This window comes from Hyla sarda, chromosome 4 (genome assembly GCF_029499605.1).
Source record: "Hyla sarda isolate aHylSar1 chromosome 4, aHylSar1.hap1, whole genome shotgun sequence".
NCBI classification, from domain to species: domain Eukaryota; kingdom Metazoa; phylum Chordata; class Amphibia; order Anura; family Hylidae; genus Hyla; species Hyla sarda.
This window is the reverse complement of record NC_079192.1, coordinates 48,863,045-48,879,747: the sequence shown is the minus strand read 5'-3', so window position 1 is coordinate 48,879,747 and position 16,703 is coordinate 48,863,045. Positions and strand designations below refer to the sequence as shown.

Sequence of the window (16,703 nt, the reverse complement as noted above, 5' to 3'; positions counted from 1 at the left end):
CCGTATACATTTTCCTGAATTCAGTTATAATTTCTTTTTTTTTTTAGAAGTAATAAAAAATCAAACCTATATAAGTAGGGTATCATTTTAACCGTATGGACCTACAGAAGATAAGATGTTATATTTTTTACTGAAAAATGCACTGCGTAGAAACCGAAGCCCCCAAAAGTTACAAAATTGCATTTTTTCTTCAGTTTTGTCAAATGATTATTTTTTTTCCACTTTGCTGTGGATATTTTGGTAAAATGACTAATGTCACTGCAAAGTAAAAATTGGTGGTGCAAAAAAGTAAGCCATAATATGGAATTTTAGGTGCAAAATTTAAAGAGTTATGATTTTTAGAAGGTGATGAGGAAAAAATGAAAATGCAAAAACGGAAAAACCCTGCGTCCTTAAGGGGTTAAGAGCTCACTGTCATGCACTTCAGCCAGAAACTACTCATGATCGCAGTGTGCCTGAGACCTGATGCAATCTTAACTTTTGACATATCTGGATGACACTTCAAACGTTTATGTTAATGACGCTAACAATAAGTGTGTGAGGGGAGAGTGATCGCAAGCCCAATTATAAGTAGGCCTAGGTCCTGTTTAGAGATGAGCAAACTTACAGTAAATTCGATTCGTCACGAACTTCTCGGCTCGGCGGTTGCTGACTTTTCCTGCATAAATTAGTTCAGCTTTCCGGTGCTCCGGAAAAGGTGGATACAGTCCTAGGAAAGAGTCTCCTAGGACTGTATCCACTTTTTCCAGCCCACCGGAGCACCTGAAAGCTGAACTAATTTATGCAGGAAAAGTCATCAACTGCCGAGCCGAGAAGTTCGCGACGGATCGAATTTACTGTAAGTTCGCTCATCTCTAGTCCTGTTCTTGGGAAAGATGTGCCTGCACGCTCACTATTACTTATGTATATTGTTTGGATAGGTCATAATGTGTGCAATGAAAAAAAAAAAACTTTATTATAGAACAGCTGTTAAAGGACATGAATATGATGGTTATAACTACTGGGGACACCACCCAATATTCAGCCTCCCAAAGTGTCAAAAAAGGATTAAGGGGAAAAGATACTTTTGCACAACTTTAAAATCTACAAAAAGAAGCAAAAAGCGGCACTGAAAAGGGTATTCCAGGGAAATTTTTTTTTTTTTTTTTTTATATTAACTGGCTACAGAAAGTTAAACAGATTTGTAAATTACTTCTATGGAAAAATCTTAATCCTTTCAATTATCAGCTGCTGAAGTTGAGTTCTTTTCTGTCTGGCAACAGTGCTCTCTGCTGACATCTCTGCTTGTCTTGGGAACTGCACAGAGTAGAAGAGGTTTGCTATGGGGATTTGCTTCTACTCTGCAGAGTTCCAGAGACACGTGTCATCAGAGAGCACTTAGACAGAAAAGAACATTAATTTCAGAAGCTCATAAGTACTGAAAGGATTAAGTTTTTTTAATAGAAGTAATTTACAAATCTGTAACTCTCTGAAGCCAGTTGATAAAAAAAAAAAAAAAAAAGTGTTTTCCTGGATAACCCCTTTAAGTACTTCAATCAAAAAAGTGATTTTTATTCACACATCAGTCTAACTACAACATTTTAACCTTCTCAATGAGGTCCTTATATAAACCTGATACTGTTCACCAAGGCTAGGTTCACACCTCGTTTTGTACTTACAGCTCCCGTATACGGCTGGGAGGAGGGGTGGGCGGGGCTTAATTGCGGCACCCGCACTCAGCCATATGCGGTTTCCCGACCACAGGCAAAAACGTGGTCGACTGCGTTTTTGCCTACAGCCGGGAAACCGCATACGGCCGAAAACGCAGCCGACCGGAGGCTGCGGTTCACTCCGGTCGGCTCATAGACATGCATTAAATACGGTTCCCCTATACTGCTGAGTGCAGGCGCCGCAATTAAGCCCCGCCCCCCTCCTCCCAGCCGTATACGGGAGCCGTAAGTACAAAACGAGGTGTGAACCCAGCCTAAGACCTCATTGAGAAAGTTGAAACACTGCACTTTGCGCTGTGTAAATAAAAGTCACTTTTTTTGATTGGAATATAGGAGTGCTGCTTTTTTTCTCCTTTTTGTGGATATTGGACATTTGTGGGCCCTAGGCCAGCTGAGCACGCCATTTGGACCTGGAGTCCTTGCACAGTGCCGCTCACACCCTGATTTCTAAACACAACTTTAAAGTATGTCTCATGATCGGAGCTGCTGACTGGCTCAGAAGGATCAGGTAATCATGAGGCACTTTGGCTCAAAAATTGCTCCAAAAATGAAGTGTGAATGTAATCTTAGGGCCATGCTGTTAGACACTGCCTTATATCAGCACTACATAAGACACACAGATCACGTACCTTTAGACTCTTCGGTTTTCTCTCCACTCTGATCCGATGCCATTTTCTCTACTCGGCCCTGATCTGCTTTTGAGATCTGCGGTCGTCCTAGATCTAATGGAGTCCCATCATCCTCATCCGACAATGCTGAGAAACACGTAAATATAGGATAGGGGGGTGGAAGGGGTGAGAAAGAACATAGACAATACAATTACCACCAGCAGTAAAGAACAGAGAGCTGCACGCCAGGAATCAGTACAGAGGAGGGCAAGGGGAGTTAGTGATTGGTTTCCCACAATTCTCGGCGCTCAGGAAAAACAAACACACAAAATAACACAAAAACAACTAAATTTGAATGGCATGTGGCATGCAGAGAAAAAAATTAAAAATTCACAGCTCCCACTAATGTAATGGAATAGGCAGCGACCATTAAAGGGAATCTGTCACCAAACTTATGTTGCCCTATCCTATGGAAGGCAAACTACTGAGATCACACTCCGTAATCTGCAGTGATTTCTCCAGTCTTAAAAAGGGTACTGCAGTGAAAAAGTAACTTATCCCCTATCCAGAGGATAGGGGATGTGTGTCAGATGGCAGGGGGTCCGACTGCTTGCAATCTCCTGAACGGGCCTCAACATTCATTTGTATAGGAGCACCTGAGACGCATGAGTACAGAGAATGAACAGAGCACATGACCACAACGCGCTCTCCTCTCAGAGTCCGGGCCCGTTCAGGAAATTGCAGGGGGATTCCAGCAGTCGGATCCCCGCGATCTGACACTTTTTCCCTATCCACTAGCAGATGGGTGGCAAGCCAGGATGGACGGCATTTACATTAAAGGAGTACTCCAGCGCAAAATAACTTATCCCCTATCCAAAGGATAGGGGATAAGTTATAGATGGCAAGGGGTCCGAGCGATGGGGCCCCCCGGGATCTCCTGGACGGGGCCGCGGCAGTCTGCAGGAAGTGAAGTTTCGTCCCCAGCAGAAAGCCGCGGCAGACACTCCCCCTTCATGTATCTCTATGGGGTACATGGAGAGGGCGTCTCGGCCGCCGCGTCATGTGGGGATGGAACGCCCCCTTTCCTGTATATTGCTGCTGCCACGTACCAGAGATTGCGGGGGCCCCCAGCGCTCGGCCCCCCGCGATCTATAACTTATCCCCTGTCGGAAGGACAGGGGATAAGTTATTTAGTACTATAGATGTCCTTTAAACAGTTTACAGATCACACACCCCATCGCAATACAGACATACCCTGTATCGTTATTTCCGGTACTATTGGCATATTGTTAGGATATGCCATCACTTTATGACTGATGATGGTCTGACCACCAACCCTGAGAATAAAAGGGTCTAGCGTCGTACTGTGTCGCCTTCTTTGTGTTCCATGAACACTCTTCATTCTTCGAAACAATTTTAAGGAAGGGCTCCCAACAAAAGACATTCATCACCTAACCAGGGGATAGGTGGTAAATATATAACCAACAGAGCCCCAGAAGGGTCATGCGACGAGTTTGAGTGGAGTACTGGCTGAGCATGGATGCTGCTGCTCCATTCTGATTCAACGGGGCTGAATAAAATGGTCATACACTGGGAAGTACCAGGAACTGAGGACTCCCCCACCGTTCTAGCGATGAGTTCTCCAATGACTTATATTTATCTCCTATCCACAGGATAACTAATAGATTTATATTTTGTGAGAGTCATTTTATATCTTGATGTGCCGAGTTCACCGGTGCAAGAATAAGGACTAGAAGAGCATAAGTCCCCCTCTATTAACTCAGAATCGCCTAATGCAAGAAATGCACAGACGAGGGACTAGAATAATGTAACCCCCTCCCTCCCATTCAGTTACGTATAGCGGAATACTTAAAAGCTATAAGTGAGTTCACACCCTCACCAAAGGTAGGACACGCAGAGACCACAAAATGTATACACCCCCAGCAACCAAAAGAAACCAGTTACCAATGTGACCCACAGGGAAAAGAAACAGCATTCATCTGTTAGTTTTTCCCCTAGCATGTGACACTAATTTAAATTTCAAACGCATTATTTTACATTAAACAGCTGTAAACTGTAGGCGGTACATCCTGAGATAGTTTACTACCTGCACCTTCTATCTCAGTCACCGGATTATCATGGGGAGAAGACTGCATCTACTATTGTTGTAGCAATCAGCTATAACAAAATTAAATTATAAGATTGGTTGCTATGGGCAACCACACAGGTTTTGAAAAATCTCCCTCACTTCCCCTGCATCCCAAAATTATTTTTTAGGACTCCGGGATGTTCTGTTTTTTTCTTTAGCAGCCCCTGCTACTGCTCTAAAAGTCATTGTTCTTAAAGTGGCACAGAAGAGCCTACAACTATATATATGAGGCACAGAGGGGGGCTATACTATGAGTCCAAGGTGGGGGGGGGGTGGTCTTAAACTAAATATGGGGAAATAGAGGAGCCTACAACTAAAAACTAGAAGGGGACACAGATGAGCCTACCTACAACTATACAGGGGCACAGAGGGGACCTAACCACTAAATATGGGGGCAGAGAGGGGGTCTAACTACTATATATAGGGGCACAAAGAGGCCTTCAACTATATATGGTGGCACAAAATGGGCACTATTACTGTGTGGGCGAATGCACATGGGGAGCTTGTAAAGAGGGGGCATTGTGCTGGAAAATGTAGCCCAAAATGCTTGTCTGACAGAATCTGTGGAGAAAGGTTTTGGCTGGGAAAAGTTTTCATGGAGGTCTGGGCCAGAGAAGACATCACACCCGAGAGTCACTGTAATCACTTACGAGCCGCGTGCAAGCTCTGCAGACCAGATAACACTACTTGGTCACTGTATGTTGGAATATTGGCACATTATCATTATTTATACAATTATGTACTGCCACATTTTTTTTTTTTTTTTTGGTTACCCTAATTTTACCAACCCCAATCCACTGTTCTTGTGGGAGATGAGCAGCAACCAGGAGTCTGGCAGCAGCTTATACTCCTCTCTCTATTTAAAATACCATCCTGAGAGGGGACAAGAATTGGGGGGGGGGGGGGGGGGTAATCAAAAGGAATAGCGGTTTAGCTATTATATGTATAACCTTCCCTTATCCTATACAAACTGTCCTCTCTCTCCCCCCCAGTGTAGAACAAAGAGGCTGTACAACCAGTTTTCACAAAGATCTTATCACTTGTGTAACAATGTATCCGGGTGTCACCACTTTCTTTACAACAATACACAAAAAACATTCTTGTACTGCACAGTCCTGATCTTGCACCACATATTGTGCAATATACATGGTGTAAACATATCGGGACCTGCTGAGGGGGTGAACAAAACAATACCGAAGAGGATCACTAAGGGAGACTAGAAGGATTTCCCCCAGTTGTAGTATGTGGGTCCCAATCTGTCAAACTAGAAAAAAAAAACTAAAATGACGGAAAATACAGATTTCACATCTTTACCATCAGTGTGTAGCCTCAGCCTTCAATAAATAACTTCTGTATACTAAGGGAGAGCGGTATGATGGGCTAAATGTCAAGCAATGTATATGTCTGTATATGACGTGATATACGAGATGATCAGGTATATTATACAGTCACTGGGGCGAGATTTATCAAATCCTGTCCAGAGGAAAAGTTGACCAGTTGCCCATAGCAACCAATCAGATCGCTTCTTTCATTTTCCAGAGGCCTTTTCAAAAATGAAAGAAGCAATCTGATTGGTTGCTATGGGCAACTCAGCAACTTTTCCTCTGGACAGGATTTGATAAATCTCCCCCTGTGTGTATATAACATCATATAAGAGGTGGCCAGGTACAGTGGTCCCTAAACATACGATGGTAATCCGTTCCAAATGGATCATCGTAGGTTGAGGGATCCGTGCAATGGAAAGTATAGGACAGTGGTCTACAACCTGCAGACCTCCAGATGTTGCAAAACTACAACACCCAGCATGCCTGGACAGCCAACGGAGCCTGCCTGGAGTGGAGAAGATGACCGCCGGAAAAGAAGGACAGCCCGGACCGGTTCACCCTTCACCCGGAAGGCCCCCGGACACTACAGGAAGGATGGATGGCCCGGACCACCCTGACAGGTAGGGGGAGAGAAGCGGGTGGTGGTGGCGGCGGGGCCGGCCTATGGCACCGCAAAACCCACTGCAGTGCATTGATTTAAAGCGCCCGCTTTAAATCAATGATCTGCAGCGGTGTCGCGGGGGGATAAATAGCCGATAACTTATACCGATATTCCGGTATAAGTTATCGGCTATCAGCCCTAACCTCCACCGATTATCGGTATCTGCCCTAAAAAACCGATATCGGTCGATCCCTAGTATGTACCACACTAAGCATGGACAACAGAAAGAGGAGAAGAGAACTGTCTGAGGACTTGAGAACCAAAATTGTGGAAAAATATAAACAATCTGAAGGTTACAAGTCCCTCTCCAGAGATCTAGATTTGCCTTTGTCCACAGTGCGCAACATTATCAAGAAGTTTACAACCCATGGCACTGCAGATAATCTCCCTGGGCGTGGACAGGAGAGAAAAATTGATGAAAGGTGTCAACACAGGATAGTCCAGATGGTGGATAAGCAGCCCCAAACAAGTTCCAAAGATATTCAAGCTGTCCTGCAGGCTCATCCGCCGACATTTAAATTAAATGAAACGCTATGGCAGGAGACCCAGGAGGACCCCACTGCTGTGTGTATAAAAAAGCAAAACTACATCTTGCCAACATGAACTTGAATAAGCCAAAATCCTTCTGGGAAAACGTGGACAGATGAGACCAAGTTAGAGCTTTTTGGTAAAGCACAGCATTCTACTGTTTACCGAACAACAGAATGAGGCCTACAAAGAAAAGAACTACAGTGAAATATGGTGGAGGTTCAATGATGATTTGGGGTTGTTTTGCTGCCTCTGGCACTGGGTGTCTTGAATGTGTGCAAGACATCATGAAATCTTAGGATTACCAACGGATTTTGGGTCGCACTATACAGCCCAGTGTCAGAAAGCTGATTTTGGCTCAGAGATCTTGGGTTTCCCAGCAGGACAATGACCCCAAACATATGTCAAAAAGCCCCCAGAAATCGATGGCAACAAAGCGCTGGAGAGTTCTGAAGCGGCAGCAGTGAGTCCAGATCTAAATCCCATTGAACACCTGTGGAGAGATCTTAAAATTGCTGTTGGGAAAAGGCGCCTTCCAATAAGAGAGACCTGGAGCAGTTTGCAAAGGATGAGTGGTCCAACATTCCGGCTGAGAGGTGTAAGAAGCTTATTGATGACTATAGGAAGTGACTGATTTCAGTTCTTTTTTCCAAGGGTCTGCAACCAAATATTAAGTTAAGGGTGCCAATAATTTTGTCCAGCCCATTTTTGGAGTTTGGTGACATTATGTCCAATTTGCTTTTTTCTCTCCTTTTTTGGTTTAGTTCCAATACACACAAAGGGAATAAACATGTGTATAACAAAACATGTGTTACTGCAATCCTTTTCTGTGAGAGATGCTTCATTTTCTAGAAAAATTTCAGGAGTGCCAACATTCATGGCCATGACTGTATATAGTATACGACACAAGGTTACAGCCCATATCACATGAGCAGAATATATATATATATCTCTCTACACACGCACACACCCTGTCATATACTACAGGAGGTCACAGTCAGTCCATAACATACATGAGGGAAGATATAAAAATCCAGTCATATATCTGGTGGCATACACAGTCATTTACTACAGTAGGTAACAGTGAATCCATATAACATGAGGGGATATATATCATATATACAGTCATATACTACAGGAGGTCACAGTCTATATCACATGATGGACATATATTATATACAATATATTACACAAGGTCAGTGTCCGTCCATATCACATGACTGATATTTATTATATACAATATACTACAGGAGGTCACAGTCCATATCACATGATGGATATATATTATATACAATATACTACAAGAGGTCACTGAGTCCATCTCACATGACGGATATATATAATATACTACAGGAGGTCGCAGTCCATATCACGTGACGGATAAATATTATATACTACAGGAGGTCACAGTCCATATCACATGACGGATAAATATTATATACTACAGGAGGTCACAGTCCATATCACATGATGGATATATATTATATACTACAGGAGGTCACTGTCCATATCACGTGACGGATAAATATTATATACTACAGGAGGTCACAGTCCATATCACATGACGGATAAATATTATATACTACAGGAGGTCACAGTCCATATCACATGATGGATATATATTATATACTACAGGAGGTCGCAGTCCATATCACATGATGGATATATATTATATACTACAGGAGGTCGCAGTCCATATCACATGATTGATATAAATTATATACTACAGGAGGTCACAGTCCATATCACATGATGGATATATATTATATACTACAGGAGGTCGCAGTCCATATCACATGATTGATATATATTATATACTACAGGAGGTCGCAGTCCATATCACATGATTGATATAGATTATATACTACAGGAGGTCACAGTCCATATCACATGATTGATATATATTATATACTACAGGAGGTCACAGTCCATATCACATGATGGATATATATTATATACTACAGGAGGTCACAGTCCATATCACATGATGGATATATATTATATACTACAGGAGGTCACAGTCCATATCACATGATGGATATATATTATATACTACAGGAGGTCACAGTCCATATCACATGATGGATATATATTATATACTACAGGAGGTCACAGTCCATATCACATGATGAATATATATTATATACTACAGGAGGTCACTGAGTCCATATTACATGACGGATATATAATATATACTACAGGAGGTCACAGTCCATATCACATGATGAATATATATTATATACTACAGGAGGTCACAGTCCATATCACATGATGGATATATATTATATACTACAGGAGGTCGCAGTCCATATCACATGATGGATATATATTATATACTACAGGAGGTCACAGTCCATATCACATGATGGATATATATTATATACTACAGGAGGTCACAGTCCATATCACATGATGGATATATATTATATACTACAGGAGGTCACAGTCCATATCACATGATGGATATATATTATATACTACAGGAGGTCACAGTCCATATCACATGATGGATATATATTATATACTACAGGAGGTCACAGTCCATATCACATGATGGATATATATTATATACTACAGGAGGTCGCAGTCCAGATCACATGATGAATATATATTATATACTACAGGAGGTCGCAGTCCAGATCACATGATTGATATATATTATATACTACAGGAGGTCACTGAGTCCATATCACATGATGGATATATATTATATACTACAGGAGGTCGCAGTCCAGATCACATGATGGATATATATATATTATATACTACAGGAGGTCACTGAGTCCATATTACATGATGGATATATATTATATACTACAGGAGGTCAGTCCAGATCACATGATGGATATATATTATATACTACAGGAGGTCACAGTCCATATCACATGATGGATATATATTATATACTACAGGAGGTCACAGTCCATATCACATGATGGATATATATTATATACTACAGGAGGTCACTGAGTCCATATCACAAGATGGATATATATTATATACTACAGGAGGTCACAGTCCATATCACATGATGGATATATATTATATACTACAGGAGGTCACAGTTCATATCACATGATGGATATATATTATATACTACAGGAGGTCACAGTTCATATCACATGATGGATATATATTATATACTACAGGAGGTCGCAGTCCATATCACATGACAAATATATATTATATACTACAGGAGGTCACTGTCCATATCACATGACAAATATATATTATATACTACAGGAGGTCACTGAGTCCATATTACATGACGGATATATATTATATACTACAGGAGGTCGCAGTCCATATCACATGATGGATATATATTATATACTACAGGAGGTCACAGTCCATATCACATGATGGATATATATTATATACTACAGGAGGTCACAGTCCATATCACATGATGGATATATATTATATACTACAGGAGGTCGCAGTCCATATCACATGATGGATATATATTATATACTACAGGAGGTCACTGAGTCCATATCACAAGATGGACATATATATATACTACAGGAGGTCACAGTCCATATCACATGATGGATATATATTATATACTACAGGAGGTCGCAGTCCAGATCACATGATGAATATATATTATATACTACAGGAGGTCGCAGTCCAGATCACATGATGGATATATATTATATACTACAGGAGGTCACTGAGTCCATATTACATGATGGATATATATTATATACTACAGGAGGTCAGTCCAGATCACATGATGGATATATATTATATACTACAGGAGGTCACAGTCCATATCACATGATGGATATATATTATATACTACAGGAGGTCGCAGTCCATATCACATGATGGATATATATTATATACTACAGGAGGTCACTGAGTCCATATCACAAGATGGACATATATTATATACTACAGGAGGTCACAGTCCATATCACATGATTGATATATATTATATACTACAGGAGGTCACTGAGTCCATATCACAAGATGGATATATATTATATACTACAGGAGGTCACAGTCCATATCACATGATGGATATATATTATATACTACAGGAGGTCACAGTTCATATCACATGATGGATATATATTATATACTACAGGAGGTCACAGTCCATATCACATGATTGATATATATTGTATACTACAGGAGGTCACTGAGTCCATATCACATGATGGATATATATATATTATATACTACAGGAGGTCACTGAGTCCATATCACGTGATGGATATATATTGTATACTACAGGAGGTCACTGAGTCCATATCACATGATGGATATATATTATATACTACAGGAGGTCACTGAGTCCATATCACATGATGGATATATATTATATACTACAGGAGGTCGCAGTCCATATCACATGATGGATATATATTATATACTACAGGAGGTCACTGAGTCCATATCACAAGATGGACATATATTATATACTACAGGAGGTCACAGTCCATATCACATGATGGATATATATTATATACTACAGGAGGTCAGTCCAGATCACATGATGGATATATATTATATACTACAGGAGGTCGCAGTCCATATCACATGATGGATATATATTATATACTACAGGAGGTCACAGTCCATATCACATGATGGATACATATTATATACTACAGGAGGTCACAGTCCATATCACATGATGGATATATATTATATACTACAGGAGGTCGCAGTCCATATCACATGATGGATATATATTATATACTACAGGAGGTCACAGTCCATATCACATGATGGATATATATTATATACTACAGGAGGTCACAGTCCATATCACATGATTGATATATATTATATACTACAGGAGGTCACAGTCCATATCACATGATGGATATATATTATATACTACAGGAGGTCACAGTCCATATCACATGATTGATATATATTATATACTACAGGAGGTCACTGAGTCCATATTACATGATGGATATATATTATATACTACAGGAGGTCACAGTCCATATCACATGATGGATATATATTATATACTACAGGAGGTCACAGTCCATATCACATGATGGATATATATTATATACTACAGGAGGTCGCAGTCCATATCACATGATGGATATATATTATATACTACAGGAGGTCACAGTCCATATCACATGATGGATATATATTATATACTACAGGAGGTCACAGTCCATATCACATGACGGATATATATTATATACTACAGGAGGTCACAGTCCATATCACATGACGGATATATATTATATACTACAGGAGGTCACAGTCCATATCACATGACGGATATATATTATATACTACAGGAGGTCGCAGTCCATATCACATGATGGATATATATTATATACTACAGGAGGTCACAGTCCATATCACATGATGGATATATATTATATACTACAGGAGGTCACAGTCCATATCACATGATGGATATATATTATATACTACAGGAGGTCACAGTCCATATCACATGATGGATATATATTATATACTACAGGATGTCGCAGTGAGTTTATTTCACATAGGTGATCACACGTGTACCCGTTCCCCCAATCATGGCTGCCCGTTCCCCCCGCCTCCTCCTCACCGTCAGACCCTTCATCCCCGTCGGCCTCGTCCGCTTCTCCCCAGAGCGCAGGCCCCGCTTCCTCCCGCTGCCACGGGCGGCCGCCTCTTCCCGCCGCGCCGAGCTCTTCCTCCTCTTGGCCCCTCCTTTCCGGCGGTGTCCCCAGCTTCCCCCCTGACCCGCCGGTGGCGCGCAGGGCCGCGCTCTCCCGTGACTGGCCCGGCCCGGCCTCCTTTGTCCGCTCGCAGGGCGCAGACATGATGTGTTATAGGAAGGAGGAGGAGGCGGGGCGCGAGAACAGGCCCCCTCAGCCGAGCGCCGAGAATCGAGGGGGGGGGGAGCGCGGAGCAACCAATCAGAGGGAAGGGCGCGCGGATGGAGAATGCAGGACTGACATATACAACACAGCAAAGCAGGCGGGAGCAATGGAGCGCAGAGCAATCGAGTGCATCAAAGAGCTGCGGCTGCTGGGGGACTATAACTCCCAGCACGGAGAGTGGGCGTTATAGTCTCCGTATAGAATGCACTGAGCTTGGCTGGCCGTCTCTCCTGCTGAGGCTGGTTACAGATATCAATACTAGACACCCCCTAGAGATCACACCCCACCACCTTGGCACCTGTTGAACAGAAACTGCCATCCCTATAATGCAGTGTTTCCCAACCAGAATACCTCCAGCTGTTGCAAAACTACGACTCCCAGCATGCCCAGACAGCCAATGGCTGTCCGGGCATGCTGGGAGTCGTAGTTTTGCAACAGCTGGAGGCACCCTGGTTGGGAAACCCCCTGATAGATCCAGAGATCCATCCTCACAATCTACAGGGGGTCTCGGAAATCGTAGTCATTGGTGACCTAATGCCCCTTTAATTTTTCACCGTTTTACGACATCCCTGCTTGCTGTCTGTGAATTGAAAATCAAAATTTTAGTAGGAGAAGAATGTAGGGAATTATATCAAAATTAAAATCTATATATATCAAAATTAAAATCTATTGGATAGGGGAGGTATAACTAGCTGATCAGAGGGGGTCCAACTGATGGGTTGGTTGCCCACCAATCCCTAGGATAGAAGTCAATGAGTGAATGGAATAGCAGCCTGCAAAAGCCGCTACCCATGTGACTTCCAAATATTGCAGTGCCCAATAGAGAATAAATGATGCGCTGGCCCGGCAAGCACAGCGAGTTCTGTTCATTTAGGCCTCTGTTCTTGTGACCCACTGGTCGGACCCCCATGGATTAGCGAGTTGTCCCCTATCCTGGGAGTAGGGGTAAAATTTAATCTTAGCCTAAATGCTTCAACGTTACAATTAGAAAATGTCTTACTACCATGAAGCTATTCAAAAACTATGTAAAAAAAATAAAAATATTGGGGGTACACACTCCTCAAGCCTGGGCTTGAATAGAGCAGGGGTATAGTGATCTAACTATAGGAGGTCTAAGATATAAAATGACAGATAAAAAGGTGTCGAATAATACAATATCATTTACTGTGGTGTCTTCTGCAGGCCCCTTGCATCAGACAAACCACAATTATATAAAATGAGAGATGAGCGAAGTTACAGTAATTTGATTGGTTACGAACTTCTCTGCTCAGCGGTTGCAGCCTTTATCCTGCATAAATTAGTTCAGCTTTCTGGTGTTCCGGTGGCTGGAAAAGGTGGATACAGTCCTAGGAGTCTCCAGCCCACCGGAGCACCTGAAAGCTGAACTAATTTATGCAGGATAAAGTCAGCAACCGCCGAGCCGAGAAGTTAATGACAAATCGAATTACTGTAACTTCTCTCATCTCTAAAATAAGATTAAATCATATAGACTATTATGCAAATGCACATTAAAAAAATCATGTAAATGTCCATAAATAAATGCTCTTTAAAAGTTCATATGATAAGAGTACCCCAATTGGCAAGTCCGTTAGTAAGTGATACACTAGTAGCCCTATATATGTACAGAACGGGGCTTCACCGCACTGTACTAGCAGGATGTAGTGTCTATTAGACATGAGCGAACTTACAGTAAATTCGATTCATCACGAACTTCTCGGCTCGGCAGTTGATGACTTATCCTGCGTAAATGAGTTCAGCTTTCCGATGCTCCCGTGGGCTGGAAAAGGTGGATACATTCCTAGGAAAGAGTCTCCTAGGACTGTATCCACCTTTTCCATCCCACCGGAGCACCTGAAAGCTGAACTCATTTACGCAGGAAAAGTTATCAACTGCCGAGCCGAGAAGTTCGTGACAAATCGAATTTACTGTAACTTAGCTCATCTCTAGTGTCTATCAGTTCGAAATAAAGGAGTGGTTAGGTAGTCTCTTGCAGAGATGCTTTGAATGGCACCGTGCAGAAATTAGGAGCATTGAGCAGGGCTGATGAACGTCAGGTTAATGTGTTCTACAGCGCTGTAGACCCCTTATTAGTTGCCCACTCTACCCTGACGGCGCAGGGACGGTAAGTTGTGAGCGGGATGGGGATTGCAGTAAAGTCTCTCTTGCCTGTATTGCTCAGGGTGTTTTCGGCTAGTGCGCTCTGCAGCGCTGGAGACCCCCTATTGGCTGACCACTTTACCCTGATAGCACAGGGATAATAGGTGTAAAGTCTCAAGTGGGTTGGCACACAGTGCCTCTTACCAGTACTGCCAATGTAAGTTGTCGCCGGACTCAGATCTCCAACCGGGGAAGATGTTACCAGTGAGGTATATGCGATCCCAGGAGTGCCGTTTCAATTCTTGCTGTCCGTTTTGTAGTGGTGGGGATAGTCAGGCTTGCCAGTATTGGGGTATGAGCAGATGTAACATCTGAAAACACCCTGAGCAATACAGGCAAGAGAGACTTCACTGGGAAGAGAAGCAGCACAGCGCCCGCGGGTCACATATGATTGGTTCCCCGATGTGGGGACAGCATGCTGTGGCTGATAGATAAATAATTCGAGGGAGGGCAACTGGTATTGCGGTATGGGAAAATGTCATATTGTGAGGGGAAAAAATTTCGGTATTCCGTATGAACCAGTATACCGCCCAGCACTACTTCAGGGTACAGTGGGCAACTGATAAGGGGTCTCCAGCGCTGTAGAGCGCATTAGCCTGACGTTCATCGGCCCTGCTCAATGCTAGTATCTCTGCAAGAGACTACCGAACAAATACTTTGTTATCTCAAACTGATAGACACTACATCCCGCTAGTAGAGTGCGGTGAAGCCCCGTTCTGTACATATATAGGGCTACTAGTGTATCACTTACTAATGGACTTGCCAATTGGGGTACTCTTATCATATGAACTTTTAAAGAGCATTTATTTATGGACATTTACAAGATTTTTTTTTAATGAGCATTTACATAATAATTCTATATGATTTTATCTTATTTCATATAATTGTGGTTTGTCTGATGCAAGGGCCCTGCAGAAGACACCACAATAAGTGATATACATTGTATAATAAATTGTTGTAAAGTAGTAGTGGACGCCTTTTATCTGTCATTTTATATCTTATACCTCATATGGTTAGATCACTATACCACCGGTCTATTCAAGCCCAGGCTTGAGGAGTGTGTACCCCCAGTATTTTTTACATATTGTTAGGTTATATGGGATACACAACCTTTTATTACACCAGTACTCGTCTGGCATAATCTAAAACTGTCTCTATTATTTTTGGTTGAAGTTACCTTTTGTTTCTATAGCTTTTCAAAAACGAAATGACTGCCTAAGGCAGTGGTTTCCAAACTGTGGCCCTCCAGATGTTGCAAAACTACAATTCCCAGCATGCCTGGACAGCCTACGGCTGTCCAGGCATGCTGGGAATTGTAGTTTTGCAACATCTGGAGGGCCACAGTTTGGAGACCACTGGCCTAAGGGTAGGTCCACACTGCATTCCTGCCACCGGGTACCATATCAGCCAGCATCCCGACAAAAACGGGATGCCGACATATACTGTTAACATAAGTAGCCAACCCCAATCACTTCTATGGCTGAACGCGGTCACCTAGTAACTCCTTTTCAGGACATACGCCCTATTTCAAAAGTTAGGTCCGCTGCTCCCATTAAACAGTATAGGTCACATCCTGTTTTTCCCAGGATGCTGACAGATTCAATTAACAGGGGTAGGAATGCAGTGTGGACCTACCCTTACTACCATGAAGCTATCCAAAAACTGAAAGCCTTTCTATCTCATCCAATACAAATTAAAAAGGGAG

At 42.3% G+C, this 16,703-nt stretch overlaps 1 protein-coding gene across 6 annotated transcripts in view; it reads right to left on the bottom strand.

The window, feature by feature from the left end:
* Positions 1-16,703, bottom strand: part of WIZ (WIZ zinc finger) — an 85,099-nt gene that overhangs the window by 22,764 nt on the left and 45,632 nt on the right. For all 6 annotated transcript variants that reach the window (XM_056570829.1, XM_056570827.1, XM_056570825.1 and 3 more), the window contains one exon: positions 2,339-2,464. In XM_056570829.1, the coding sequence (XP_056426804.1) occupies positions 2,339-2,464 (126 nt within the window). The remainder of the gene's footprint in view (positions 1-2,338; positions 2,465-16,703) is intronic.